The sequence below is a fragment of the Myotis daubentonii genome, chromosome 5, assembly GCF_963259705.1.
Source record: "Myotis daubentonii chromosome 5, mMyoDau2.1, whole genome shotgun sequence".
NCBI classification, from domain to species: Eukaryota; Metazoa; Chordata; class Mammalia; order Chiroptera; family Vespertilionidae; genus Myotis; species Myotis daubentonii.
In genome coordinates, this window is record NC_081844.1 from 20460912 (window position 1) to 20486571 (window position 25660).

At 54.3% G+C, this 25660-nt stretch overlaps 1 protein-coding gene across 2 annotated transcripts in view; it reads right to left on the reverse strand.

The window, feature by feature from the left end:
* Positions 1-2723: 2723 nt before the first annotated feature.
* SIN3B (SIN3 transcription regulator family member B) overlaps positions 2724-25660 on the reverse strand; it is a 40703-nt gene continuing 17766 nt past the window's right edge. Inside the window, exons 6-19 of one of the 2 annotated variants that reach the window (XM_059696339.1) lie at positions 25202-25324; positions 24016-24105; positions 23433-23551; positions 21534-21741; positions 19467-19583; positions 17236-17474; positions 16358-16541; positions 13739-14378; positions 13101-13270; positions 7726-7899; positions 7070-7162; positions 5481-5575; positions 4586-4790; positions 2724-4477 (exon numbers count right to left, since the gene is read on the reverse strand). In XM_059696339.1, the coding sequence (XP_059552322.1) occupies positions 4247-4477; positions 4586-4790; positions 5481-5575; positions 7070-7162; positions 7726-7899; positions 13101-13270; positions 13739-14378; positions 16358-16541; positions 17236-17474; positions 19467-19583; positions 21534-21741; positions 23433-23551; positions 24016-24105; positions 25202-25324 (2688 nt within the window). In that variant the 3' untranslated portion in view covers positions 2724-4246. The remainder of the gene's footprint in view (positions 4478-4585; positions 4791-5480; positions 5576-7069; positions 7163-7725; positions 7900-13100; positions 13271-13738; positions 14379-16357; positions 16542-17235; positions 17475-19466; positions 19584-21533; positions 21742-23432; positions 23552-24015; positions 24106-25201; positions 25325-25660) is intronic. The other variant, XM_059696340.1, reaches the window with a different exon arrangement.

The window sequence follows — 25660 nt, forward strand, 5'->3', positions numbered from 1 at the left end:
TCCTGCTGGCCAGTCACAGTTGCCGTTCTCATAGCCGCCCAGTCCTCCAGGTCACATGTTTTTCTTCGTGTTTTTCCATCAGGAGCTGTTGGCCCTTCCTGAAACCTCGTCTCTCTCTGGTGGGCAAGACTAGAGTCCTGCCTTTCAGGTCATAGGTCAGAGCAGGTGAACCCCCTGTCCCCCCACATGTGCCCAAGCCCCCGGTCCTCTATAAGGCCTGCCCTGCCTTCTCGCCTCCTCACCCATTACCCAGCGCATGCGCAAAGTGAGGCGCCCGAGAGGGGAAGGCGCCTTGTGAGTTGGGTCTGCTGGGGAGCGCGGAGGAGGCGTGAGCCCTGTTGTCGTGTTGCCCCGAGTGTCGAGTGTCGAGGGGAGCCTGGCGCAGCCACCTCTGGGCGATGTCTGTCCTGAGTTCGCGAAGCGTCTTTTGCTCCTGCCCTGGCCCCACCCCAGCCTGACTGGGAGGGATGGTCACACACATCCACATCTGAGGCCAAGGGAGGCAGCAGGCCAGCCCATCTCCCAGGGGCCCTCCTTCCTCTGGCCCCCCATGTTCCTGTATTCTGATGGGGGCCACTGTGCAGATGAAGAAACTGAGGCTCAGAGGGAGGGCATTCCTCTCTCCTGCATGCAAACCCCCACCCCCACTCCCCTCCAGGGCCTAGAGAAGCCTCCAACAGTCCAGCCAGGAACTCGGGGGCCTCGGTTCTGTGTGGTCAGGTCTGGGCCATGGGCCTATGTCTGGGAGCAGGAGGACCCCAAGGGGCAGTGGGGGTGGCAGAGGGGGTCCGATGGGGTGTCTTGGCACAGCCACCCTAATCTCGTCACTCTCAGGGACACACAGACCAGCAGGAAGTGACTGAGCAGTTTGGACATGGCCAGAGGCCGGGATGCTGAGTCCCTGCCCCCAGCCCCGGGGTGAGGGGGACTGGGGCCTAGAGCACTCGCGCTGGGCCAGGGCCTCAGCCAGGAGCTCTCCCATTCGGAGTGGTTTCCACCAGTAACAGATTCAGCCCATGCCTGCGTCTCTGGATGATGCACAACGATGATGCCTTCAGCACAGGAAAGCCAGGATGGGGACCCCTGCCCTCCTCCAGGGAACGTGTGCAGCGGATGCTGGGGACGGGACACCGGGCCAGGGCAGACTGGGAGCCCCCAGGAGGGGGGTCTGACTCAGGAGTTGCGTGTCTTGGAATTTATGGCAGACCCATGTGTGCAGGAAGGTATCTGTACAGGGGCCATTACCAGCATGGCAGGGCTGGGGTGGGTGCGGGGGGAGGAGGGGCTGCCCATTGACGGCCCCTCCCCCCCACCATGGAGACAACCCTGTGCCAGCAGAACGAAGGGACCCGACAGGGAGGTGTCAGCTGCTGTCCTGTCCCAACTGGGACAAGCGGTGCAGCGGGCCTGCCTCCACCTGCAATCAGGAAGCGGGGGTGGGGGTCCAGCAGAAGGAAGCCCAAGGCCAGTTGGCTGAAGGCCAGGGCAGCCGGCGCCCGGCCCGATCACATGTGGGCGCTCCCGCTGCTGTGGCCCCTGGTCCTGGGCCTCAGCCTTGAGGGTGGCACCCCGACCCCGTGTCCTGACGGCTGGAGCACAGGGGGAGGAGATGGTGAGTGACTGGGGCAGCTGCCTTTGGGGAGAGGGACTTGGGCCCCGACTCCTTCGTGTTTTTCTTTGTACTACTGGAATTTTCTGTACATGTGTCACTTTCCATAAACATTTATGTTTTTAAAAAAGCAGAAAGGTCGCTTCAAAAAGGAAGGGAATTCTGACACATGCTACATGGATACACGCTGAGGACACTATAAGCCAGACAAAAAAGGACATACTGTATGATTCCACTTACACGGTTCCTAGTCAGATCCAGAGACAGCAAATAGAATGGTGGGTGCCACGAATCCAAGCTAGTAGAGCCTCCTTCTCCAAGTTGCCTGCTACCCCTGACATTCTGGAGGGGAAGGCGGGGACCATGAGGGGCCCCACATGGGTGGAGGGGCCCCTGGGAGGCAGAAACAGCCACTCAGGGAGGTGGGCAACTTCTGGGAGAGGACTGGCCAGGTGGGCAGGGCAGTGCCAACTGAGCTCAGGAACCTGGTGGTAGGCACTGGGCATGGCTGAGGGGAGGCAGGTACATGGCACAGACAGTTCCTCTGCGGCAGTGCAAGAGGTGGCAGCTGAAAGGCCCCTGAGCAGAGGTATGGGCTCCCCTGATCCTTGGAGCGCGGGAGCAAGCCAGGTGGGAGGGGGTCCTAGAGATGTTCAGAGGACAGTGATGGGAAAGAAGCAAGAGGTGGAAGGGCGTGGCCCCAGAGGTAGAGTATGGAGGGTGGTTTTGTGGGGCTGGGGAAGCAAAGTCCTCCCCCGCCCCCCCCCCCCCCCCGCCATGTCCCATCCACCTCCCATGAGCCTCAGGACTTGGCATCAGACGCACAAGGCAGAGAAAACTCCGATCAGACACCGGGTGTTGTAATTGGTTTTTGCATGCACATTAGAAGGAAACACTTCACATTTCTACTGAACGTAACAACTGAACTGGAATGTTCTAGAAAATGCTCTGGTATGAGGACCGAGAACCACCCGCGGGAAACGTACCTGGGAGGTCTGGGGACCACGGTGCACAGGTGCAGACCCTCTCTGTGGGTCTCGCTGCCTGAGTTCACTGGGTGGGAAAAGCCGCCCTGGGATTCACTAACAGGAAATAACGGATGGAAGCTCACAGCTTCAGGTCAATATTTAATTGTTCACTTTAATGTGCAAATAAATAGAAAAGGAAACTACATTCAAAACAGCTGCAAAAGAAGTTCAAGCCCCAGAAGAGAAATTCTTCAAAAATGAGAGAGCTCCTTAGAAGCATGCAGGGTAGGGGATCAGGGGTTTGGCAAACACCCCAGGCCCCCGCTGAGGCACAGAGGGGCTGCCTCACGGGGCTGGTGCAGGAGTTCTGGTAAGTTCCCTTCTTACAAAACAAGGGTTCAAAGTGCCTGGGTTACACTTGAGGAAACAGGGCAGGGAGACCCTAGGAGGGAGAAGTGAGTCTTGGCCCACCGTCAGAGGCGTCACAAACCTTGAGTTCCACAGGCAACTTCTAGACACACGCCTCCATGTGCGGGAACCGTGGGCTTGGCACAGCTCAGCAGGAGGGCGAGGGCTGCGGTGGCAGAGGCTGCACGGGGACCGCTTCGGGCCCACCTGTCAGAGGATCCCGCTCGGTACGATGTTGCCAGGACCCGGCCCGGGCTTCTTGTGTGCAGTGAGTTTGAAGGAGCTGGTCCCCAGCCCGAACTGCCTGGCATTCTTGGCCCAGAAAGCCGTGGACGCCTCCACGGAACAGCCGCCCCAGCCCCTTACACACACGCCAGGTGGCAGCTGCAGGACAGCGGTGTCGGGTGGGAATGCAGAGGCTCTCACTCCCTAGAAGCCTTGGGACGTGGCTGTTGGAAAAGCTGCCACCACTGAGCGCGTAAAGGAATAAATAAGTGTGTGCACCTGTCATTCTAGTGTCCATCTTGGTACACGACCTGCCCTGGAGCCCTCCGACATGGGCCACTCGTTGGGTGGGTGTGGGGCCAAGCCCTGTCCCCCACAGACCCAGAGTCCGGCTGCTGGATCAATGCAGGGTTTGGCGGTCCTTTTTCCAGAGTGGGGTCTTCTGGGCCATTCTGATGCCCCTGCCCACACCACACCTCACAGTTTGGCTAAAAGGGCTCTTCCTGCTTATAAAATAACGAGGATCTGAGCACTGGTGCTTGGCCAAGCTGATGCCCACACTGTCAGATCTGGGCATTGCCCAACTCCTTTTATGCTGGGAGCCCTTCCCAAATGTGTGCCCTCACATGGCTTGTAACTGACTTTCCCAGATGCCCTGTGCACAAAACGACCAGCGCAGCCCTGCCCAGAGATTTGGCACAGGTGGTGTAAGTGCCTGGCAGGTGTGTGAACACAATTGCTTGCATCTCAGGCAGTGGGTGGATCCTCCCCTTTCTGCTGGGGACTGAGCCCCAAGTTCAAGTGCAGGGGGTTCAGGCTTGGCACAGGACTGGCCCAAAGGAGGCTGGGGAGCTGAGAGTGATGGCAGCGTGGGGCCGCAAGCTGACACAACCCCTTCTCTGGAGGGGCAGCCTGTAGCAGCAAGGCTGGGGGACGCTCTCCTTCCCTCGGGTGCTTTAGGAAAATGGTCTCGACGGACACCTAGGCCTCAGGAAGCAACCACACCAAACTGGGTTGTGATGGCTGCTCAGGTGCATCAGGGGGAGGCAGGGCGGCGGCTGTACTGCACGCGGTAGCGGGTCACAGGCAGGCCATGCACGTGGGCCGTCTCGCAGAGTGTCTTGCAGGGCACCATGTCCTCATCCTCTTCGCCCATCAGCCAGTCCTGCACCAGGCCAGCTGCCTCCACGGTCACGTTGTCCTCCAGCCAGCGGCCGTGCCATTCCTCAAAGTGCTGGTGGTGCCGCAGCAGGACCAGGGGCTGGACCTGCAGGGGGTGGGTGGGGTGGAGTCAAGAGACCGGGCGCCCCTAGCTGGGCACTGATACATGGCTGTGGGCCTGACCCCGGGTCCCAGGGCAGAGTGGGAGGCGTACCTGTTTGGCTCGGCAAAGGGTCCCCCGGCGGTACATGTAGTCCTCGGAGTTGACAATGAACATCATCTTGTGGGAGCTGAGCTTGAAGCGGCAGTCCACATTGCAGGCGCTCTCCACCCCCACCAGCCGCTTCCAGGAGCTCTTGGCCTCACCACACAGGGCCCGCACCTGCTCGCACTGCCACCTGCGGAATTTCTTGAGGTTCCTGAGGGTCACAGGAGGTTTGCAGATCAGGAAATCCTTGGCTGGATTTCCCAAGGGTAAGGGAGATGCAAACAGAAGCAAAAACCCGCTACCCAACCCTCCAATCCAGAGAAACCAACTCTAGTCACACAGGGGTGCTAGTAACCCTGAGAGGGGCTGCCTGGCCAGCCCTGTTGGCTCCTCTCGCTTGCTTCCTATGTACCTCCAACAGGGAGCCCCTCACCCAGGACCCCCTTCCCTACCTCCACCCTCCCAGACCTGGTCCCATCTCCCTCCTATCAGTGGGCCTGAGACCCCACCCCCAGGCTGGCCCCCACCTGGCAATGGGTCCTCACTCAAATCTAAACACCAACCAACAGTCCCCGTTGATCTTGGCCTGAGGGGAGATCTGGCTCTGCCTGGCCCAGGTCCAGGGTCTAATGGTGCTGGCACTCCCGTCTCTGGCCCGATGGCTACCATTTCTGGGAGCTTCTCCCTCCAGGGCCTCACCCCCTCCTCCCAGCCCCTCTGCTCCCTTAGGCAGGGCAGCCCCCTCTTCCCGGGATGACTGCACGACTGCTCTGCTCACCCCAGACCTCAGGAGGGCACAGCCACACCTTGTTCACATCAGGTGCCCAATTAGTGTTTCCAGACGAAGGAAACGGTCTTTAGCCTCAATTAAAGACACAGGGTTTCCTGTGGCTCCTCTCACCTCTGCAGGAACACGGGCTTCAGGAGGAAGCCCTCGGTGGGGGAGCTGGACGCACCCTCGGTCCCCACGTACTGCTCCATGTACCGAGCCAGGTGCTGGGGAACAGGAGGAGATATGGCCGTGACTGCCTGCGTAAGGGCTCCTCAGCCAGGACCCCGAGCTCAGGGCTCCTGGGGATGTGTTAGGGATGGTGGCTGTTGAAGACCCTGATGTGCAACTGAAACCAGACTGCAGCTGGGCGGGACGTGCACACCAGCGACAATGAGACACTTGACGGCATTCTGTGCTGAAGTGGAGACGTCCCTGCTGTGCAACAACCTATTCCAGTTCACACGGAACGGGGACCCCCTCATGGAGGAATGCAAGGTCCAGAATGGACATCGGGCCCGAGCAGCAGTAGAAAGAGGTCACGGGTGGGAGTGAACAGGAGGTGGGGCTGGGAGGGGCCACCAGGTGCAGTAGGGCATGGTGGTGTCCAGTGACCATCTGCTCACCGCCCTGTTAAAGCCAGAGGCTCCTCCAGACATGAGCTTAATAAAACCGCATTTGCTGGCAACTTCCGGAAGGTGCAAGGTATGCAGGCCTCCACCCTCACTGGTCATGGAGCTTCCTGTGTGGGGGAGTCCTGAGGTCGGCAGGGAGGATGCTGGGAGGGGAGCCCCTGCGGCTGTGGTGAGTGCCCCAGCTCTGGGAAGGAGGCTTGGGCTTACCGGCCCGGTGTGAGGGCGCCGAGTGTCACTGCACCTCCCCATTTCTCCAGACAAAGCTCCTGAGCGGACATGATGCTCCAGAGCTCCTGCTCCACAGATCTGGGCTGTCTGACTCAAGGTCAAAAAGGCAGCAACACCTTTTTGAAATATGATTCCTTTCGACGTCCTTACTTATTTGGTTACGCACTGCTTGACTCCAGAAAAGGTCTGACACAGCTACGTGTCAGGGGACCAATCGCTGTGGTTCGTCTGAGAACAAGCAATTCCTGGAATGTGGAACCTTTGGCGATAAAACCAGGAATGTCCCAGGTAAACTGGGACAAGCTGTTCACTATTGTGGGTTGAATTGTGTCCCCCAAAGAGACATGTCTGAGCCCTAGCCCCTGGCACCTGTTCATGTGACCTCATTTGGAAACAGAGTAATCACGGTGAGGTCACACTGGAGTCAGGTGGGCCCTAAACCCAATGCCTGGTGTCCTTGTAAGAGCAGAAAACCAACACGGGAAACGTCTCGTCTAGTGGAATGTGTGACTCAGAGCGTGGCCAGGCGGGTGTTCCCCTGGTGACTAAGGCTCGGGACCCGGAGCCCTGAGCTTTATACACAGAGTGCAGAGGTCACACGGCTCAGGTGACCATGCCGGCCGCAGGCTCAATTGGGATGGCTCAGTGTCGACAGCAGGTGGGAGGAATCAGGACCCAGGGTCCTGCCCTGGGACACACCCTGGACTCCTGAGGGGATGTCTGCACCTCGGGCCCTCCCTCGGGGGCCATGGAGGGCATGCGGCCAGTGCTTGTGCACGCGGCCCTTGGGGTGGGCCCTCCATGATGCTGACTGTGGCTTCTCCTGGCCCCCAGTGTGCGCAGGGCCGCCGCCCTCACCTGGACCTCCACGGGGTCCTCCGACTGGGCTTCCTCGGTGTCCAGGAGCTCAATGGTCATAATCACCTGCCCTTTGCGCTGAAGGAACATCACCTGGGGAAGGTGGGGGACAATGCTGAAGCCACAGAACAGTCCAAGCTGACGCAGGATGAGGTCAAAAGCTCATCAATTAACCACCTTTGCCAGCCTCTGGGCTTAGACCAGGGGTGGGCAAACTTTTTGACTCGAGGGCCACAATGGGTTCTTAAACTGGACCGGAGGGCCGGAACAAAAGCATGGATGGAGTGTTTGTGTGAACTAATAAATTCAAAGTAAACATCATTACATAAAAGGGTACGGTCTTTTTTTTTAGTTTTATTCATTTCAAACGGGCCGGATCCGGCCCGCAGGCCGTAGTCTGCCCACGGCTGGCCTAGACCCTTCCTCCAGGGATCATGTGCTGGGTACCTACCTCATGGGCCCTGTGGTGCCCCCTGAGGCCAGGACCAGCATCCAGAGGCCCAGTCAAGGAAGGACATGTAATCGGACCGGCTGAAAAAGCCATGTGCAGTCCAATCCCGTCCCCAGGCCAGAACACAATGGCCGGCCCCTCCTGTTTTGGGCATTCCCCTTGCTCCCCTAGCCTCGTACGGGACTGGGCATGGCTGGTCTCTCACCTTGAAGCAGTTCTCATCAGCCATGCACCGCTCAGCCTTCCACTGGTAGCTAGTCTCCCTAGCGGCGCGGACGCAGCGGGAGGACAGGTTCCCACCAGCGGCACCCCGCTTCTTCTCGTTCAGGTAGAGCTCCACCACCTTCAGGCAGATGTCGTCACTCACGAGGTGGTGCAGCTGGTGGGGAGGAAAGCTGGTGGGTGCCTGGAGCGTGTGCCCCTCAGAAGGGGCGAGCAGTTTCTGAGCACACTGCCTGCTGGAGTCCCCACCTCACCCAAAGACAACATGGTGAAGTCCATGAAATGGGGATGAAGGCCAGGGTCAGAGGGCCATGCAGAGCGAGTACCTCGGCACAGGGTGCAGAGCAGACCAGAGCAGAAAAACTAGCCCAGATCAGACCAGAACAGACAAGAGCAGACCAGTCCAGAGCCAAGCAGACCAGTTCAAACTAGACCAGACCAGCAAACCCTGCTTGGGTTTGAGAAACAGATGAATAAATGCAAAAGAAAATGTTCCTAAATGGGGATCGTAATTATCGGAAAGTGGTGGGATGGAGGAAGGTTATTTTCCCTAAATTTTCAGCAATAAACACAATGAATGCCTTTAATTCCTACAAACGTCTAAAACCGTGAGGTTTAAGAAGAAATGAATACGGAGATGGCGGAGGCACAGGGTCGGATGGAACTGGTGAGTCAGTCCTGCCACCACTGGCTGCAGCAGGGCCTTGGGTTCGGCCCCGAGTATCAGGGATCTCACATGGTGCCTGGCACACAGCAAGTTCCCCAAATAGTGGCTGCTGTTACTGGAAACAAGAAATGCTAGAGGAGAACCAAGATGGCGGCATAGGTTAACGCCGGAGTTTGCTGCTTTGAACAACTACTTCAAAAGTGAAACTAAAACACGGAACGGACATCACCCAGAACCACAGGAACGCTGGCTGAGTGGAAGTCCTACAACTAGGAGGAAAGAGAAACGCACAAGGACACTCAGAGGAGGCGCAGTGGTGAAGTCAAATTCTGAGGTGTGGAGTGCGCAGAGCGGGCTGGCGGCGGAGGGCGCGGTTGTTGTTTTCAATCGGGAGGGAGTCTCAGACTCTGAGCACCAGATCCGGGCGAGTCTTTAGGGACCCAGACTCAAACGGGAGAAGCGGGACTTTCTGGCTTCGGTCAGAGCGAGTGCAGCTTTCTCTCCGAGCTTTGCAGCGGGTGCTGGCACTCAGAGAGGCAGAGCCCCTGGGGACAGGACTGAAAGCCGCCATAACTGCTCTCTCCGGCCCACCCTGTTGATCCTGTGCGACCCGCCCCGCCCAAGCCCTGCACAGAGGCATTTGCCGGATAGCCTCAGGCAAAGGCTAGATTAGCACCTCCCTAGAGGACAGAAGTTCTCTCACTGCTGACACAGCTGATTCTCATAGCCACTTGGCCTGGAGGTCAAACCCTCCCTGGAATTAGCTACAACAATCAAGATTTAACTATAAGACTTCGAACAAAGACCACTAGGGGGTACACCAAGGAAGCATAACAAAATGCGGAGACAAAGAAACAGGACAAAATTGTCAATGGAAGATATAGAGTTCAGAACCACACTTTTAAGGTCTCTCAAGAACTGTTTAGAAGCTGTCGATAAACTTAATGAGATCTACACGAAAACTAATAAGACCCTCGATCTTATATTGGGGAACCAACGAGAAATTAAGCATACACGGACTGAAAAAACGAATATTATACAGACGCCCGACAGCAGACCAGAGGAGCGCAAGAATCAAGTCAATGATTTGAAATGCGAGGAAGCAAAAAACATCCAACCGGAAAAGCAAAATGAAAAAAGAATCCAAAAATGCGAGGATAGTGTAAGGAGCCTCTGGGACAGCTTCAAGCGTACCAACATCAGAATTATAGGGGTGCCAGAAGATGAGAGAGAGCAAGATATTGAAAACCTATTTGAAGAAATAATGACAGAAAACTTCCCCCACCTGGTGAAAGAAATGGACTTACAGGTCCAAGAAGCGCGGAGAACCCCAAACAAAAGGAATCCAAAGAGGACCACACCAAGACACATCATAATTAAAATGCCAAGAGCAAAAGATAAAGAGAGACTCTTAAAAACAGCAAGAGAAAGAAACTCAGTTACCTACAAGGGAATACCCATACGACTGTCAGCTGATTTCTCAACAGAAACTTTGCAGGCCAGAAGGGAGTGGCAAGAAATATTCAAAGTGATGAATACCAAGAACCTACAACCAAGATTACTTTATCCAGCAAAGCTATCATTCAGAATTGAAGGTCAGATAAAGAGCTTCACAGATAAGGAAAAGCTAAAGGAGTTCATCACCACCAAACCAGGATTATATGAAATGCTGAAAGGTATCCTTTAAGAAGAGGAAGAGGAAGAAAAAGGTAAAGATACAAATTATGAACAACAAATATGCATCTATCAACAAGTGAATCTAAGAATCAAGTGAATTAATAATCTGATGAACAGAATGAACTGTTGATTATAATAGAATCAGGGACATAGAAAGGGAATGGACTGACTATTCTTGGGGGGGAAAGGGGTGTGGGAGATGTGGGAAGAGACTGGACAAAAATCGTGCACCTATGGATGAGGACAGTGGGTGGGGAGTGAGGGCGGAGGGTGGGGCGGGAACTGGGAGGAGGGGAGTTATGGGGGGAAAAAAAGAGGAACAAATGTAATAATCTGAACAATAAAGATTTAATTAAAAAAAAAAAAAAAGAAATGCTAGTAATAATGGAAAAGGGCAAAGGGTGTGGCTATGTTCCCTCTAAGGTAAGTTACAGGTGTCAGCATGGGAGAGCCCTGCGAGCATATCTGGCCCAGGGCACATCCAGTGGGGTTTGATGAAGCCACAGCTCGGGGGGTGAAGTGCTTGCCCAGGGTGTCCCCCGAGCCACTGTCTCCTGGAGCTGTGTGCAAGGGCCCATGCGTGCTTCCCCATCACTGGACATCCAAATGGCCACAGAGGGAGGAAAAGGTGGCACCTTAGGAGCCACCAGGGAAATGCAATGATGAGATCCTGCTGCCCCTCAGCCCAGGAGGTGAGAGACCGCCAATCCCAGCTCTGAGCCGGACAGAGTACCCACTGGAAAACCAAAAGCTTCCACGGCAGCCGGCGGGCTTGCCTCCACCCCACCCAGGGGAGTGGAGGAAACTCGCAGAAGTCCACCAGGAGACAAGCAGTGTGGCTCCAAGGGCCCAGAGGGGTTTGTTCCCTGGAGCAGGCCAGGATGAAGGAGCCACAACTGCAAGAAGGAATGCTGCAGAATCACACTGCCTGATGCCCGACGGGTGGTCTACTTCCATTTAAACACGGCTCAGGACAGGAATTCTACCTCAGCTTCAGTCATCAGGGCAGCGGGTGCCCATGGTGAGGAGCAGCTGGGAGGGGCTGTGGGTGAGGGCATCCACATGTGAAGACCCACTGGGCCACCCACTTAGGATGTGGGCACTTTCCTGTGTGTTCTACTTCAATGAGAATTTTTCTAACCTAGAAGGAAATGACGTTTCTAGAATGTTCCCAATGACTGTATCTGGGTGGGAGAGGAATAACATTATTTTACTGGCTTCTCTTCCACTTTAAGTGAACAGCCTTAGTTGGTAATCAGGAAACAAAAGTCAAGCTGAAGAACACCACCAGGAGGACACATGTCCCAGGGCCACACCGACCTGTCTGGGCTTTGTTGTTTATATTTTATGACTCATTTCCTCTCCTTGACATTTGGCTATTGCCAGTGTTTTGCTACTATAAATGATACTGAGTGCTGAGGAACGTCACTGATATCCGCCCCACCCCCCTAGAAGGGGACCAAAATTCTTTACACAATGCCAAGTCACCCTCACAAAAGGTTTGTTAGCAGGGACTCAAATTCTTGCTCACAGCAGCATTATCCACAATTGCCAAAAGGTGGCAGCAACGCAGGTGCCCATCCACGGATGAATGAATGAACACAATGTGGTCCATTCTACAATGGAATATTACTCAGCCGTAAAGAGGAATGAAGCACTGACATGATACAATGTGGATGAATCTTGAAAACATCATGCCAAGTAAGAGAAGTCAGACCACATACTGTATGGTTCCATGTATATGAAATGTCCAGATTGGGTAAACACACAGACAGAAAGCAGGTTGGTGGTAGTCAGGGGGAGCTGGCGAAGGGGAATGGAGAGTGACTGCTAATGGGGACAGGGTCTCTTTTTGGGGTGAGAGAAATACCCTGGAACTAGACAGAGGTGAAGATTATATAACACTATGAATGTACTAAATGCTATTGAATTATTCACTTTAAAATGGTTAACGTAGATCAACTAAAGGACTTGTATGCATGCATATAAGCATAACCAATGGACATAAGACACTGGGTGATAGGGGAGGCTAGGGGACTGTCTAGGGCGGGGGGATAAAATGGATACATATGTAATACCCTTTGTAATACTTATAGCAATAAAAAAAAAAACAAAAAAAACACACACATATTTCCAAACCTAAAAAAAAAATAAAAATAAAAAATAAAATGGTTAACGTGCCCTGATGGTGTGGCTCAGCGATTGAGCGTCGACCCATGAACTGAGAGGTCACTGGCTCAATTTCCAGTCAGAGCACATGCCTAGGTTTTGGGCTTGACCACCAGTGGGGGAAGTGCAGGAGGCAATCAATCAATGATTCTCACTGATGTTTCTATCTCTCTATCCCCGTCCCTTCCTCTCTAAAATCAATAAAAAAATCCTATATAATAAAAGCCTAATATGCTAGGTGTCTGGTCATCCATTCAACCAATCGAAGCATAATATGCTAATGATATGCTAAGACCGCTCAACTGCTCGCTATGATGTGCACTGACCACCAGGGAGCAGACAGTTGACTGGTAGATCAGTCTCTATGACCGGTAGGTTAGCTTGCTGCTGAGTGAGATGGGAAGGATACGTCCTGGAGCCCTCCCACTGTCCCTCCCCAGCTGGCCAACCTTCCACCTCCCTCCCCGGCCCCTATCGTACACCGGTGGGGTCCCTCGGCCTGGCCTGCATGCTCTTGCAATCTGGAACCCCTTGGGGGATGTCAGAGAGCTGGTTTCTTCCGATCCTGCAGGCCAGGCCGAAGGACCCCACTGGTGCATGAATTTGTGCACTGGACCTCTAGTAAGTAAAATAAAATAAAATGGTTATTAACATTATGTTATGTGAATTCTACCTTGGTTAAAAAAAAGGAAAGATGCTGGTATGGGACCAACCACACAGCATGAGAGTGATAGAAGGGCAGGTTTTCAAAGCTGGGGACTGGCAAGGAATCTTGAGGAGGTGCTGTCGCCCCATGTGTCAGGCCTCCTGTCACCCTGCTCGCTGCCCATCCTGCACCCGCTCACCTGGCGCGCGATGCTCTGCACCAGCTTGTCCATGGTGAAGCCGACGTAGGCGTGGATGGTGAACATCTCGCGCAGCGTGTCCTCGTACTGCGTGGGGTCGATGCTGCCATCCAGCAGGCTGCGCACCATGTCCAGGAAGGCCGGGTAGTACTCCTCCAGCTCCACCTCACCTAAGGGTGGGGACAGGTCACACAGGGCTGTAACCACAAGACCCCACAGGGCGAATCCAGAATCCCCACAGAATCAAGCAGCCCAGGTCCGCCTCCCACCATGGGCTTCTTCATGGTGGCCCGACTCCAGGATGGGAGCTTGACTGGCAGTAGCTGCAGGAGGCCCAGCTAGGGAGGCAGGCAAGAAGCGCTGTGGCTGTGGCCTGGCGATGCCCGTTTCCTGCTCCTACCATGGTCCACAGCCAGAAGCAGTGCTACTGCTTGGGGAGGCTAGGAAGGGTGTTCGAGACTCTACTATTTTTGTGGCTTCTCATTTGAGACAGTGTAATTATTTCAAAATGAAAAGCCAGAAAAAAACACAAGGGGACATGTCCGATCATAAGCTGTGAACTGAAACTCTTGGTGCCACTGCCTGTCTCCCAGCGCCTGCAGGTCATCCGTGGGTTCTGACAGGGGTCGGGGACTCACTGGGCTGCTTCAGCCGCAGCTCCATGGCGGGGTCACTGCCCTTCTCCCGCCGGCCCTCGCAGAGCAGCTTCTCCCTCTCCTTCTCCGTCCGATACTCCAGGAGCTGCTTCTGAGCCTGGCGGTAGATCTTCAAGAGCCGGGAGCACAGGGTCTGGTGGAGACGCAGGAAGAAGTACCAGTTGTTGTTGGCGAAGAAGAGGCTGTAGACGTCATCCATGGGCTTGTGTGGGGGTGGTGGTAAAGGCGGTGGCGGTGGCGGTGGCGGCGGTGGCTGTTGCTCAGGGGTGGTGCCCTCGCCAGCGGGCCCCTTCTCCACCGGGGGGCTGCTCTGTGGCCCAGGCGCCGGCTTCTTCCGGTCACCAGGTTCCATACTCTGCCCCTGGGGGCTCCCCCGGCCCTCGTCAGCAGAGTCCTCAGATGCCCCTAGGTCCAGGTGCTGGGAGAAGAAGAGGCTGGGCACAAACTGGTGCACCAGCTGGTGGATGGTGCCCTGGTCCTCCTTCTGGATGGCTGGCTGCCGCTTCACGTAGTAGCTGATGAGTGCGGCTGCATCCTCCAGGATCTGCTTGTCCTCATACACGAAGATAAGGTGTGGTTCGCTGGAGGGGGCGCTGCGGCCCTCTGAGTGCTGCTCCTGGTGCTGGGAACAGGGTGAACGTCAGGCAGGAAGCAACCCACTGGGAGAACCCAAGATTTGCACCCTCAGCTTTAACAGTGTCACACTGCTCAGCGCCAGGACCAGAACAGGGCCAACCTCCCTCCCACCACCATTGCCTGCAGCAGTGCCTAGGGGCCAGGGGATCTGAGGGGAGCAGTGCGCTGGTCACCAAATTCCAGCTGAGCCGAGGTGCCCAATCCAAGCTCTCCATGGGGGTGAGGAAGGCTCAGGGTGGACCCTGGGCCTCTCTGCCCACCATCATTCATTCATGGATGCTCGGCTTGACCATGAAGATCTGGGACTACTTACATGTCAGCCTCTTCTCCCTCAGCCTTTCACACCTGGCCCATACCCTGCCTCTGCCCCCCTCCCACCCACCACCAGTCCCTCCACAGTTCTCCTATCACCCTGCTGTGCAGGCCTCCTACCTGATCACTCCAACCACTCTGCTCACTGAGTTGAGAGCAATATGGTGACAGGAGCACAGCCAACTCTACCACCCCCACCAGGCCCTCCCACACCAGTCAGCAGAGGACTCCAGCCCCTGGCCTGCAGGCCTGCAGGGCACACATGCTCCTCCTCTGAGGCTTCAGGCGTGCAGGACCTTTGCATGAGCCTGTTTGCTCTTTCTCCCTGGAGAACCACGTCCCTGGGTTCACCCCTCTCCTGTCTTTAGCTAATCATCTTTCTTCCAGAAAACCTAGACAATGACTACGTCCTCCAGACTCCCTGAGCACGTGGGGGACGGGGGACGTCCAGGTTCTTGGAAAACCGAGTGTGGATGCCACCCCTGTAGGTGGGACCTCCTGAGGGCAGGGCAGGGGGAGGGAGGAGGCAAAGGCTGTTCCTCAAACAGAACTAGTGACTGGGAGGAAATGGAGATGGGGCCTCCCACTCTGTGCCCTGGTCCTCATCAGCTGAACACCCCTTTCCCCTCTGCCCCCAAGGGAAGAGCCAGGAACTCAGTGGTCAGTGGTGGGTCTGTTGGGCTACATCATCACCCCCAAGTTGACAATGTACCACAGACCCCATTGGTGGGGAGAGGTCGCAGGCTTCGAGGTCCTTCCTCAAGTGAGGAGGTCAGACAAGCTGAAGAGTAGGGCCTGGGGCTAGGGGCTGGGCCCTGCAGGGGGGAGGGTGCCCCAGGGGGAGGGAGGTTGAAGGGCAGGGTCTTAGGGCCGCAGCCCTGGGTGGTCTCCAGGTATGTGGAGACACCCCCAGTGGCCTGGCTTTTCTGTCCGTAATTTCCATACTGTGAGAGGAGGTACGACGCTTGCTGCTTATGTGAAGAATAAAAGGGAATAAGTGAGCCTGCCCAGGCAAGTGCTCAGCCATCGATGCTGCTCTGTCCCTGTCTCCTGGGCACAGCCTGAGAGCAGCACCCGCAACCTCCCTGACTGCGCCCCCAGGGCCTCCACCTCCCTGCCAGGCCACTTCTTACACGTATTTTTCAAAGGTCCACATTCTCAGAGCCTGAGAGCCCAGCCCGGCCTCAGTTATGTGATTCGGGGCCCATGAGCCTAGACGGTCCAAGACTGGCAAGTGGACACAGTGCAGCTGCTGGAGGTGAAGCCCGAGGGCTCAGAGCTCTGGTCTCCTGTGACGCCCTGTGCCTCAGCTTCCTCACTGAGGAAACTAAAACTTGGATAACAGTACTGCATAGGAAGGTGTGTGAGCAAGGGTTCTTTGGGATGTTCCTTCTGGGGGTTCGAATGCTATCTGGTACCCACTGGCTGTGGAGACAGGAAAGCTGCTAGCATCAGGCATCTGAAGGAAGGTCCATCAAGGCCCACGGGGGGAGGGGGCAGGGGGGAGGGAAGAGCCCCAGTCCTCCCTGACCAGCCCTGGTCTGTGCTACAGGAACCTCCATCCTCACCCCTACATGGCCGTGAGGGCAATGCCACCCAGCCCGCCTACCCGCTGGGAAACAGGCAGAGACCTGGCGCAGAGGAGGGCCTCACCTCATCATAGACACTCTCAATCTCGTTGAGCAAGCTCTTGGAGCGAAGGGCCTTGGTGTCATTCTGCTTGAAGTTCACGGCCTGGTGGTCCAGGGACTTGAGGTATGCCTTCTCGTACTGCTCCCGCCAAATCTTGTTGAAGCCCTGCTGGGCCTCCCGCCACTCCTCCTCCTTGGCCTTCAGCCTGTGGGGGCCAGAGGGGCTCAGCACAAGGACAGCATGGGAACAGCCTGTGCCATCCCTGCACTAGGACCAGCCTGTCTTCCATCCACAGACTAGCCATGCACTAGGGGACATACCATGTGACTCCATTTGTGCCACAGTGGGACAGCCAGTGCCAGGCTTGTCTGTATTGAGTAAAGGAGAAAAGGAGGGAGCCATGATCCTGACCAACATGGACAGTTTTATGGTTTCTCAAACGTTGCTGCCACGGAACCAACCTCCTCCCTGTCCTGGCTTCCGACCATATTCCATGTAGCTGTTGGCTCAACTGTGAACCCCATGAGGGGGACTGTGTGGGTCTTGCTCAGCTCTGCAACCCCAGGGCCAAGCATAGCACCCAACTGAGGGCCGCACTTAATATCTGTTCACTACCATGGAAAAGTTCCTAAGACACAATACTAAGTACAAGGCAAGCTGTGATACAGGTCCCACTCTTCATGTTTCGACCTAATGATGTGTGTGGTGACCAAAGGACTAGGACAAGTGTTAACCATGCTTTCCTCTCGGGAGGGGAACAGGAAGACGAAGGAAGACTGAGACACCCAGTAAGGCACCCTGAGGCCCCAGGGAACCCCCCGCCCCCCTCCCACCTTGTGATGACATCTGTGACCAACGACACTAATGAGCGAGTGCCCAGGGGCCAGAGCTGAGGAAACCTTTTGAGAACGACCGGGACAGCGGTGACAGGGTTTTTCTTGAGGCTCTCGATGATCTCAGGAGCCTTGTCCCCATAGATGCGATGGATGGCGCGACGCTGGATCACCTCCGACGTGCCCCCCAGACAGTCGTCCAGCCGGAACTTATCCTGGTCTTCCGGTGCCATCCGGGACAGTTTTTTCTGCACGCTTTCCAACACTCGAATGGTGGCCAGGTTGGTCTCCAGGACGACGTCTAACTATGGAGAGGAAGGCGGGAAGGGGTCAGTGGGGCCCTAGGGAAGAGCCTGGGCTGGCAGAAGGGATGCTAGGACAGAGCTAACGAACTCCACGTCTGAGGGGTGTGACGGGCATTAGAAGGTGGGTCCCTGAGCAAGTGAGGCTGATTACTGATTACTGAGCTGGCATCCAGTCAGGGGAGGCACAAATGCAGGACCTGGTGCTGAGGGACTGAGAGCCATTGACCATTCACTGCTGGCTGAACCCCTACACAGGCACAGAGAGCAAGCTTTGCTTGGCAAAAAAGGGGAACGGACCTGTGGTGTACTTAGCCCCTGGATGACTCTCAGGGCATGTGCAGGGGGAGCCAATCCCCAAAGGGAACATACCATGTGACTCCATTTGTGCCACAGTGAGAGATGAACAAGGTCAGTGTTGCCAGGGGTCAGGGCTGGGCGGGCCTGGGAGGGAGGTGTTCAGATATAAGGGGCAGAAGGAGGGGTCCTAGTGGTACGGAGCCGCTCAGTATCTTGGCTGTGGTGGTGAACACAGGAACCACCAAAGGTGGGAACATGCAGAGCTGAATACACGTGTATGCACAATTCAACACATGCACACGCCACATATGCACACACAAATACAGTCCACCGGGGCAAATGTGCCAATGTCACTGACCTCGCTGTGATTTTGTGACCGGGACTTATGAGCTGTTACCACTGGGGAAGGGAACCTGATTGCTGTGTCATTTCTTATGCTGCATGTCAGCAAAATTTTCAAAAAATTAACTTAAGCTAACTAAATTTTTAAAATATGTTCTTATTGATTTTGAGAGAGAGAGGAAGGGAGGGATAGAGAGACAGAAACATCGATGAGAGAGTAACATCATCAATCAGCTGCCTCTTGTACATGCCCCCACTAGGGATTGAGCCCAAAACCCGGTATGTGCCCCGACCAGGAATTGAACCCACAACCTCTCAGTTCCTGGGTCGACACTCAACCACTGAACCACACTGGCCAGGCAAGCTAACTTAATTTTAATTAAAGAAATTAAATTCAAATACATTGCGTAGCCAGCCGGAAGGAAAGCAAAGCAAATGAGAGATCTGTGAGGACCGGCCCTGTTGGAAAGTGCTGGCATCCCTGATATTCAAGAGGAGATGGGGGTGGGGTGCAGTGGGGAGGTTAAGAAGGGTCAGTGCAGACTGGTGCAGCTGCTATGGAAGACAGTATGGAGTTTCTTCAAAAAGTTAAAAATGGAACTCCCATTTGACCCAGTGATCCCACTTCTAGGAATATATCCCAAGAAATCAGGAACACTAATCAGAAAGGATATACGCACCCCTATGTTCATAGCAGCACAATTCACCATAGCTAAGATCTGGAAACAGACTGAGTGCCCATCAGTAGATGAGTGGATTAGAAAACTGTGGTACATCTACACAATAGAATACTATGCTGCTGTAAAAAAGAAGGAATTCTTACCATTTGCAACAGCATGGATGGAACTGGAGAGCATTATGCTAAGTGAAATAAGCCAGTCAATCAAAGAAAAATACCACATGATCTCACTTATTTATGGATAATAAAGACCATTATAAACTGATGAACAAAAATAGATACAGAGGCAGAGCAGCATCGAACAGACTGTCAAACTACAGCAGGAAGGCCGGGGAGGATGGGGAGGGGCGTAAGAGATCAACTGAAGGACTTGTATGCATGCATATAAGCATAACCAATGGACACAAGACACTGGGGGGTAGGGGAGACCGGGGGAAGATCAAGGAGAAAAAAAAAAGGAGACATATGTAATACTCTTTGTAATACTTTAAGCAATAAAACAAAATTAAAAAAAAAAAAAGGGTCAGGATATATCCCAGGATGGAGAGGGAGGTGAGCAGGGGAGAGTGAGGATAGTGCCATGGAGGATGGGGGACAAGGCACACCCCATGTCACCACCATTCTGGCCAGGACTCAGGGCCACCCAGAGGACCCTGCAGCACCAGCATACACACCTCAAAGCGCTCATCCTCACAGCGGTGCAGCTGCTCCTCGTAGGGTGTCTTCTTAGAGCTGACAAAGGTGGAGTCCTCTGACCAAGACGGGAATGAGACCCAGGTGTCATTCAGCACCTGCATCAAGAAGAGATGCTGTTACCCCAGGTAACAAGCCCTGGCTACCAGAACTGTTTACGATACTGTTCATTGTAGAAAATATAATAAGTAATATCACCTTGATTTTACAGGAAATTCCCTTATCATACAAACAGTACATGTGATCAAGTGGACAAATCATAGTATTTTAGAGGTTGGCAAACTTTCTCTGTAAAAAGCCAGATAATGCACACTCCCACCAGACTGGCTTCTCAAGTCATCCTATATAATAAAATGCTAACATGCAAATCGACCAAACAGCAGAACGACCGGTTGCTATGATGTGCACTGACCACCAGGGGCAGACACTCAATGTAAGAGCTGCCCCCTGGTGGTCAGTGTGCTCCCACAGGGGTAGTGCTGCTCAGCCAGAAGCCGGGCTCACAGCTGGCGAGTGCATTGGTGGTGGCAGGAGCCTCTCCTGTCTCCATGGCAGTCGGACATCCCCCAAGGGCTCCTGGACTGCGAGAAGGTGCAGACCGGGCTGAAGGATGCTCTCCCGCCCCCCCCCCCCCGCCCCACCCCCGCAGTGCATGAATTTTGTGCACTCGGCCTCTAGTAGAGTTAATAAAAGAGTAAGCAAGTGCCAAGCAGCCACTGATCCTGAACCAGAGTCGGGACAGGAAGATCAGAGAGAGGGGGACATGTCATGCACATACATGCCAATGAGAACTATACCTCCAGTAAGTCCACCTTCTCAGGGCAATGCCCCCAGAACAATGCATTTATGAATCAGAGCTTCTAACCTAACCATGGGCTCACTCCATGAATCTGTCTAAACCACAAGGCAGGCATCACGTGCCTGGGCTCCCATCTCGTTTTGGCCCAGATGCTTACTGGGACCGGAGACTGTCAGTGATTTCCCAGCTTCCTGAGACATGGAAATCTACCTCAATAACTGTAAAAATGAGCCCGGCCAGTGTGGTTCAGTGGTTGAGCATTGACCTATGAATTGGGAGGTCACAGTTCGATTCCTGGTCAGGGCACATGACTGGGTTGTGGGTTCGATGTCCAGAGTGGGGCATGTGGGAGGCAGCCGATCGATGATTCTCGCTCATCATTGATATTTCTATCTCTCTCCCCTCTCCTTTCCTCTCTAAAGTCAATAAAAATATTTATTAAAGCCCTAGCTGGTTTGACTCAGTGGATAGAGCCTTGGCCTGTGGACTGAAGGGTCCCAGGTTCGATTCTAGTCAAGGGCACATGCTCGGGTTGCTGGCTCAATTCTCAGTAGGAGGCGTGCAGGAGGCAGCCAATCAGTGATTCTCTCTCATCATTGATGTTTCTCTCTCCCTCTCCCTCTCCCTTCCTCTCTGAAATCAATAAAAATATTTATACATATATATTTTAAAAAGCCAGATAATAAATATTTCAAGTTTTGCGGGGACTACTCAATTCTGCCTTAGTCTTAGTAAAGTAGTCATAGGCAATATGCAAATCAATGGGCATAGCTGTGACACAATAAAACTTTATTGACAAACACAACCAATGGACCAGCTTTGGCCTGGGATTTGGCCCATAGGCGGTTCCTTGCTGATCCCTGGAACCCAGCAGGCAGTCTTGAATTCTGGATATACAGTAACAGGCTGTCCTCTAACCCTGAAGATGTATTCAATTGTCACACTAAACAAAAACATACTGAGGGCAGTGAACCCAGGACAGAGCAGGCTCAGCAAAATGATGGCATGTGCCAACCCTACGCTGGTGCCGTGGGCTCCGTGGCTTACCAAAACTGCCAACAGGGTAAGAAACTCACCTCTGCTCAGGTATTTTGTTTTGCCACATCCCAGCACATCCATTACTCAACATTTAGGGGGCTGACATTCAGTCTTTTATCTGATATATGAGAATGATGGGTGTTTTTTTTGGGGGGGGGGGCGAAAGGGGGTACATGCACCACACAAGCCAACCTAAGCCCCAGGGAGCTACCTCCTTGCAGATGGCCGTCCTCCCACTGCACTTGGGCTGCTGATAAGTTTTGGGGAGCGCCCGATAGCTGGATCCAATGCGCTTACAAGATGAATAGTCGATTTCCCGGCTTATTCCATCCCCAGATCTGTCGCTCATGGGCGGGGCGAATGATAGTTCTTTCACCCCCAGGAAAGACTTGAATTGTGCAAAAAGTTCTGGAAATTTCCTTCAAAAATAAAAACAGATGGTAAGTCGACACCCCCAGGGCTTCCTGGGAGTGATCTAGAGATTTCAGAATGGCCCCATATAGACATCCGTGGTTAAAGATGGTCAGAATGCACGCTCAGGGAGGAGAGGCAGGAGGCGGAACCTAGCACCAGATGTGCATAAAGTCCCCACTTGGGAGTGAATCTGCCCCCCAAAACTTTGTCACCAGTCAGGCCCACCACCTGCACACTCTAGAAAAGACAACCTAGACTGGCAGAAGCTGGGTCGGCAATGTTCCTTGACTGGAAGAGGCCAGGGTTGGCCAACCTGCCCACTCCTGTCTTTGTAAATCAAGTTTTATTGGCACAGTGATGTCCATCCTGACACACTGCTTGTGGCTTCTTTTGCACAATGCCGGAGTTAGGTAGTCTAGCCCCTGGCCCTTGAAGATCAGTCTGCCAAGCTCTGTTCCGGAGTCTTTCTCTCCCATGGGAGAAAGATCTGCTCCTCCTCCTAGGAGCACCCGCTATGGATATATTTTTTTAAGTCATAATGTAACCACCATGCATGTTGATGGGAAGGTTTTCGTGCAATCCACCCCAATGTCACCTGGGTTTATGTTTTAATGAGTGTCAAGGCCTATGCAAGAGTGCAGTCACTATGACAGCTGGCACAGTGATCCTGCCGTAACAGCCAGGCAGGCTCCTCCCCTGGGGTTTTCATTGGGGCTACACAGGTCACTAATACAGTTGTCTATAATGCACACTCACCAGATTATGGATTCTATTTGAAGGGTCTTATGCGCAGAGCCCACATGGAGCTTTCTGAAACTGAGGTCAGACTGGCTAAGAAACCTTCCCAACGTGACAGGGTGGGTGAGGGGGAGGCAATGCTGGGACCTGGCCAACCCCCTTTCCTAAAGCTCATTGTGCACGAACTGTGGGTTTGCGTCCACCTCCTAGAACAGCCGTCACCAACCGGTGGTCTGTGAGGTCCAAAAGGTTGGTAACTGCTGTCCGAGAACATCCCCACGTTCCCAGCGGCTGCCCGGGCCTGGGGCTGCCCCCACACTGAGCAGGGTGTGTGGAAGCTGGTGGTTAAGTGTTCCTCTCTGGGTGGCTGGGATGCTGATGGTTGGAATTTTAAAAGCCTACACAGTGAGATTCTCCAGGGCTCCGTGCTGCGTGGAAAGAGCTGATCCTGACTCCATTTATGTAACACTTTTGTCATGTAGGTGTTGGAGATGGAGCACAGAGATGGTTGTCAGGGGCTGTGGCGCGGACTGGAGCAGGAAGCAAGAGGGACGCAGGCTTGGGTATCAAAGGTCAGCACAGGATCCTTGTGATTCTGGAGCCACTGAGTATCGTGACTGTAGTGAGACACACTCCCTTCCCAGGTGACAGAACTGCACACACACACACACACACACACACGAACTAGAAATAGGGAAACCTGCAAAGATGGGTGGGTTGCCCGAGTGTCACCACCCTGGTTGTGGTGCTGACTTCAGAGGTTCCCATGGGGGGAACCAGTCCTAGGATCTGTGTTTTCTTACTACTGCTGGTGAATCTATAACAATCCCCACAACAATTTCCATTTAAAGGCAGTATCAAAAAAAGTACCTATCATCTTCAAAACAATAGCCCATAGAAAGGTGGACGGAGTTTACAGAAGCTAAACTTGTGGAGAGCCTGGCGCAGTGTTGCTCACCCTAAAAACGGGCTGACGAGCTGGAGGAGCTCAGAGCCGGACACGAGCTCCTGGTTGAAGAGTGCGATGCAGCGAAGAAAGTTCTCATAAACCTCCTGGCTCTTCAGGACCCTGCGCACCTGCAGGGAGAGTATGTCAGGAGGCTTTGCGGGCTGGGCCCAACCCTGGCCCGTGCCTACCTGGCTTAGCCATCACTAGGTACATGAAGTCACCAACATGGGCTTGCTCTAAAGTGACTGGCCGTGGTCTGCATGGCAACGCTCTCCTTGAGCATTCACAGTTCAGACAGCATGGGCCATCTCGCTGGTTCAGGCCACTGACCCCATGGGAGCCCCAGCATGAGCTCTGCTTAGAAAAGTCACACAGTTGGGGTATGGAAGATGTGTGTTCTCAAATCCGCTCGGCCCCGAGCTCTTGACGCCTACAGCGCACCACCTGCCATCTGTTCAATGATGGCCCACACTCCCTTCCACTGTGAAAGCTGGTGCCTGCCCCTCCTCCCAGACCCACTCAAGAGCTCCCCTCCTCCTACCTGCTCCCTTCCTAGAAGCCTTGCTCTGCAAACCTCAGTCCCACCAGTCACCTTGTCAAAGAAGGAGAACTCCTGCAGAGTCCCGTACTTCCCCACGGCAGCGATGGACAGGTCTTTGGTGCCACGCAGTTTCATTTTCTTCTGTGGAGAGAAATTCGTGCTGTCAGTGCTCTGTGCATCCATCTTTGTCAGAGTCAGCACGGCCAGCACTGAGTTCTGACAGGAACTGCCACTGGGTGCTGGATGAGGTCTGCCCAGGACCACTCACCTCCACGACCTAGTGACGGGTGAAGGTCACAGGACTGCCCCACCCATAATCTGGGATCTAAGTCTCGATAGCTTAGGGCTTTTGATAACAGGCAGGAACATCATAAAGTTGGAATAGCAAGGTAGCTATGCCACTGGATACAATATCAGAAACCCCTCCCCTGCCTGTTTTATCCTGTGAGCCATGCAGTGATGGGAAAGGGACAGGAAGAGGACAGCACTGGTGGGATCCCACAGAGGCCCAGGTTTTAGGGCTCTGGAAGACTTCTGTCTCTAAGCTAGACTAGGACCTAAACTTGGCTACACTCCTGAGGCTACAAAACCATCTTCCGATGCCTGAAGAATGATGGAGACGTGTCAAGGGGACACAGGAGCCACCCCGAAAGGGCTGTACCGACCCATTTTGGGACAGTTTGGGCATCAAGATAAACTAATAGTTCCGGATTATAACCCGGAGTTCAGATTGACACAGGTAACTGAATAAAGGGGTGAAGGGAAGTCCTTCCTTACAGTAGAAAGTTCCCTAGTAAATGCACAAACAATGATGGACTGAGAACATCACTATCAGGGTGATGAGAGCAATAGGAGCTGGACCTCAGCCCCTTCCATCCCTCAGTGGGGCACCCGATGCAGGGACCAACCCACACAACTGTACATGGGCCCCGCCCATCAGAGAGGCTTGACGGTGCCAGGAGCAGAGTGAGCATTACCTCTGGTTTCTCGAGGAGGAGGGGACACTCCTCACAACTATCTGTGATCCCGGGAAACAGAGGAGCAGCACCCTTGGAGGTGAGCTGACTTCCCAGGTCCCACCGCCAGGGCATTTTAAGCCCGACCAGGGCCCAGACTCAGCCTCCTGCCCAGGCCTACTTGCTTGGGCCTGCGAATGTTGCTCCCTAGTTCATGTACAGAGAAGGCAAGGCTGCCGTGTGTCCACACATGTATATCCACACCCGAGGCTGGCGATTACCTTGGCCGGTGCTGACACAGGACGGAGGAGTGAGGGCCGGGAGCGCTTTTTGCTGTGTTCCAGGCTCTTCTCGTGCTCACTCTTCTGGACACTGTTCATTTCGCAGGGCCCATTTCCTGTGAACTAAGGACACAAACACAGGAGGTGGTTAGCGTTGGGGGACACTGCCGGGCCCATCAGTGCTGGTTCTCTACTTGTCTGCATGCCTGGAACAGCCTTCAGCTCGGACCCTGGCTCCAGAGAGCACTGTATACCATGGGCCAGGGGCTCTGTCCATATGTGAGGTGACCCCAACTCTCGAGATGCTCACATTTACTGGGGAGAGACCCGTGTACCCAGATCATGACAGTGTGACAAACGCCATGAGGCTGGGAGAAGGCTCACAGAAAGCCACGATGTAGGCTGGGTCCTGACCGGCGAGGGAAGCCATAGGGTGAAACACTGGGGCTGGGCCTGGGT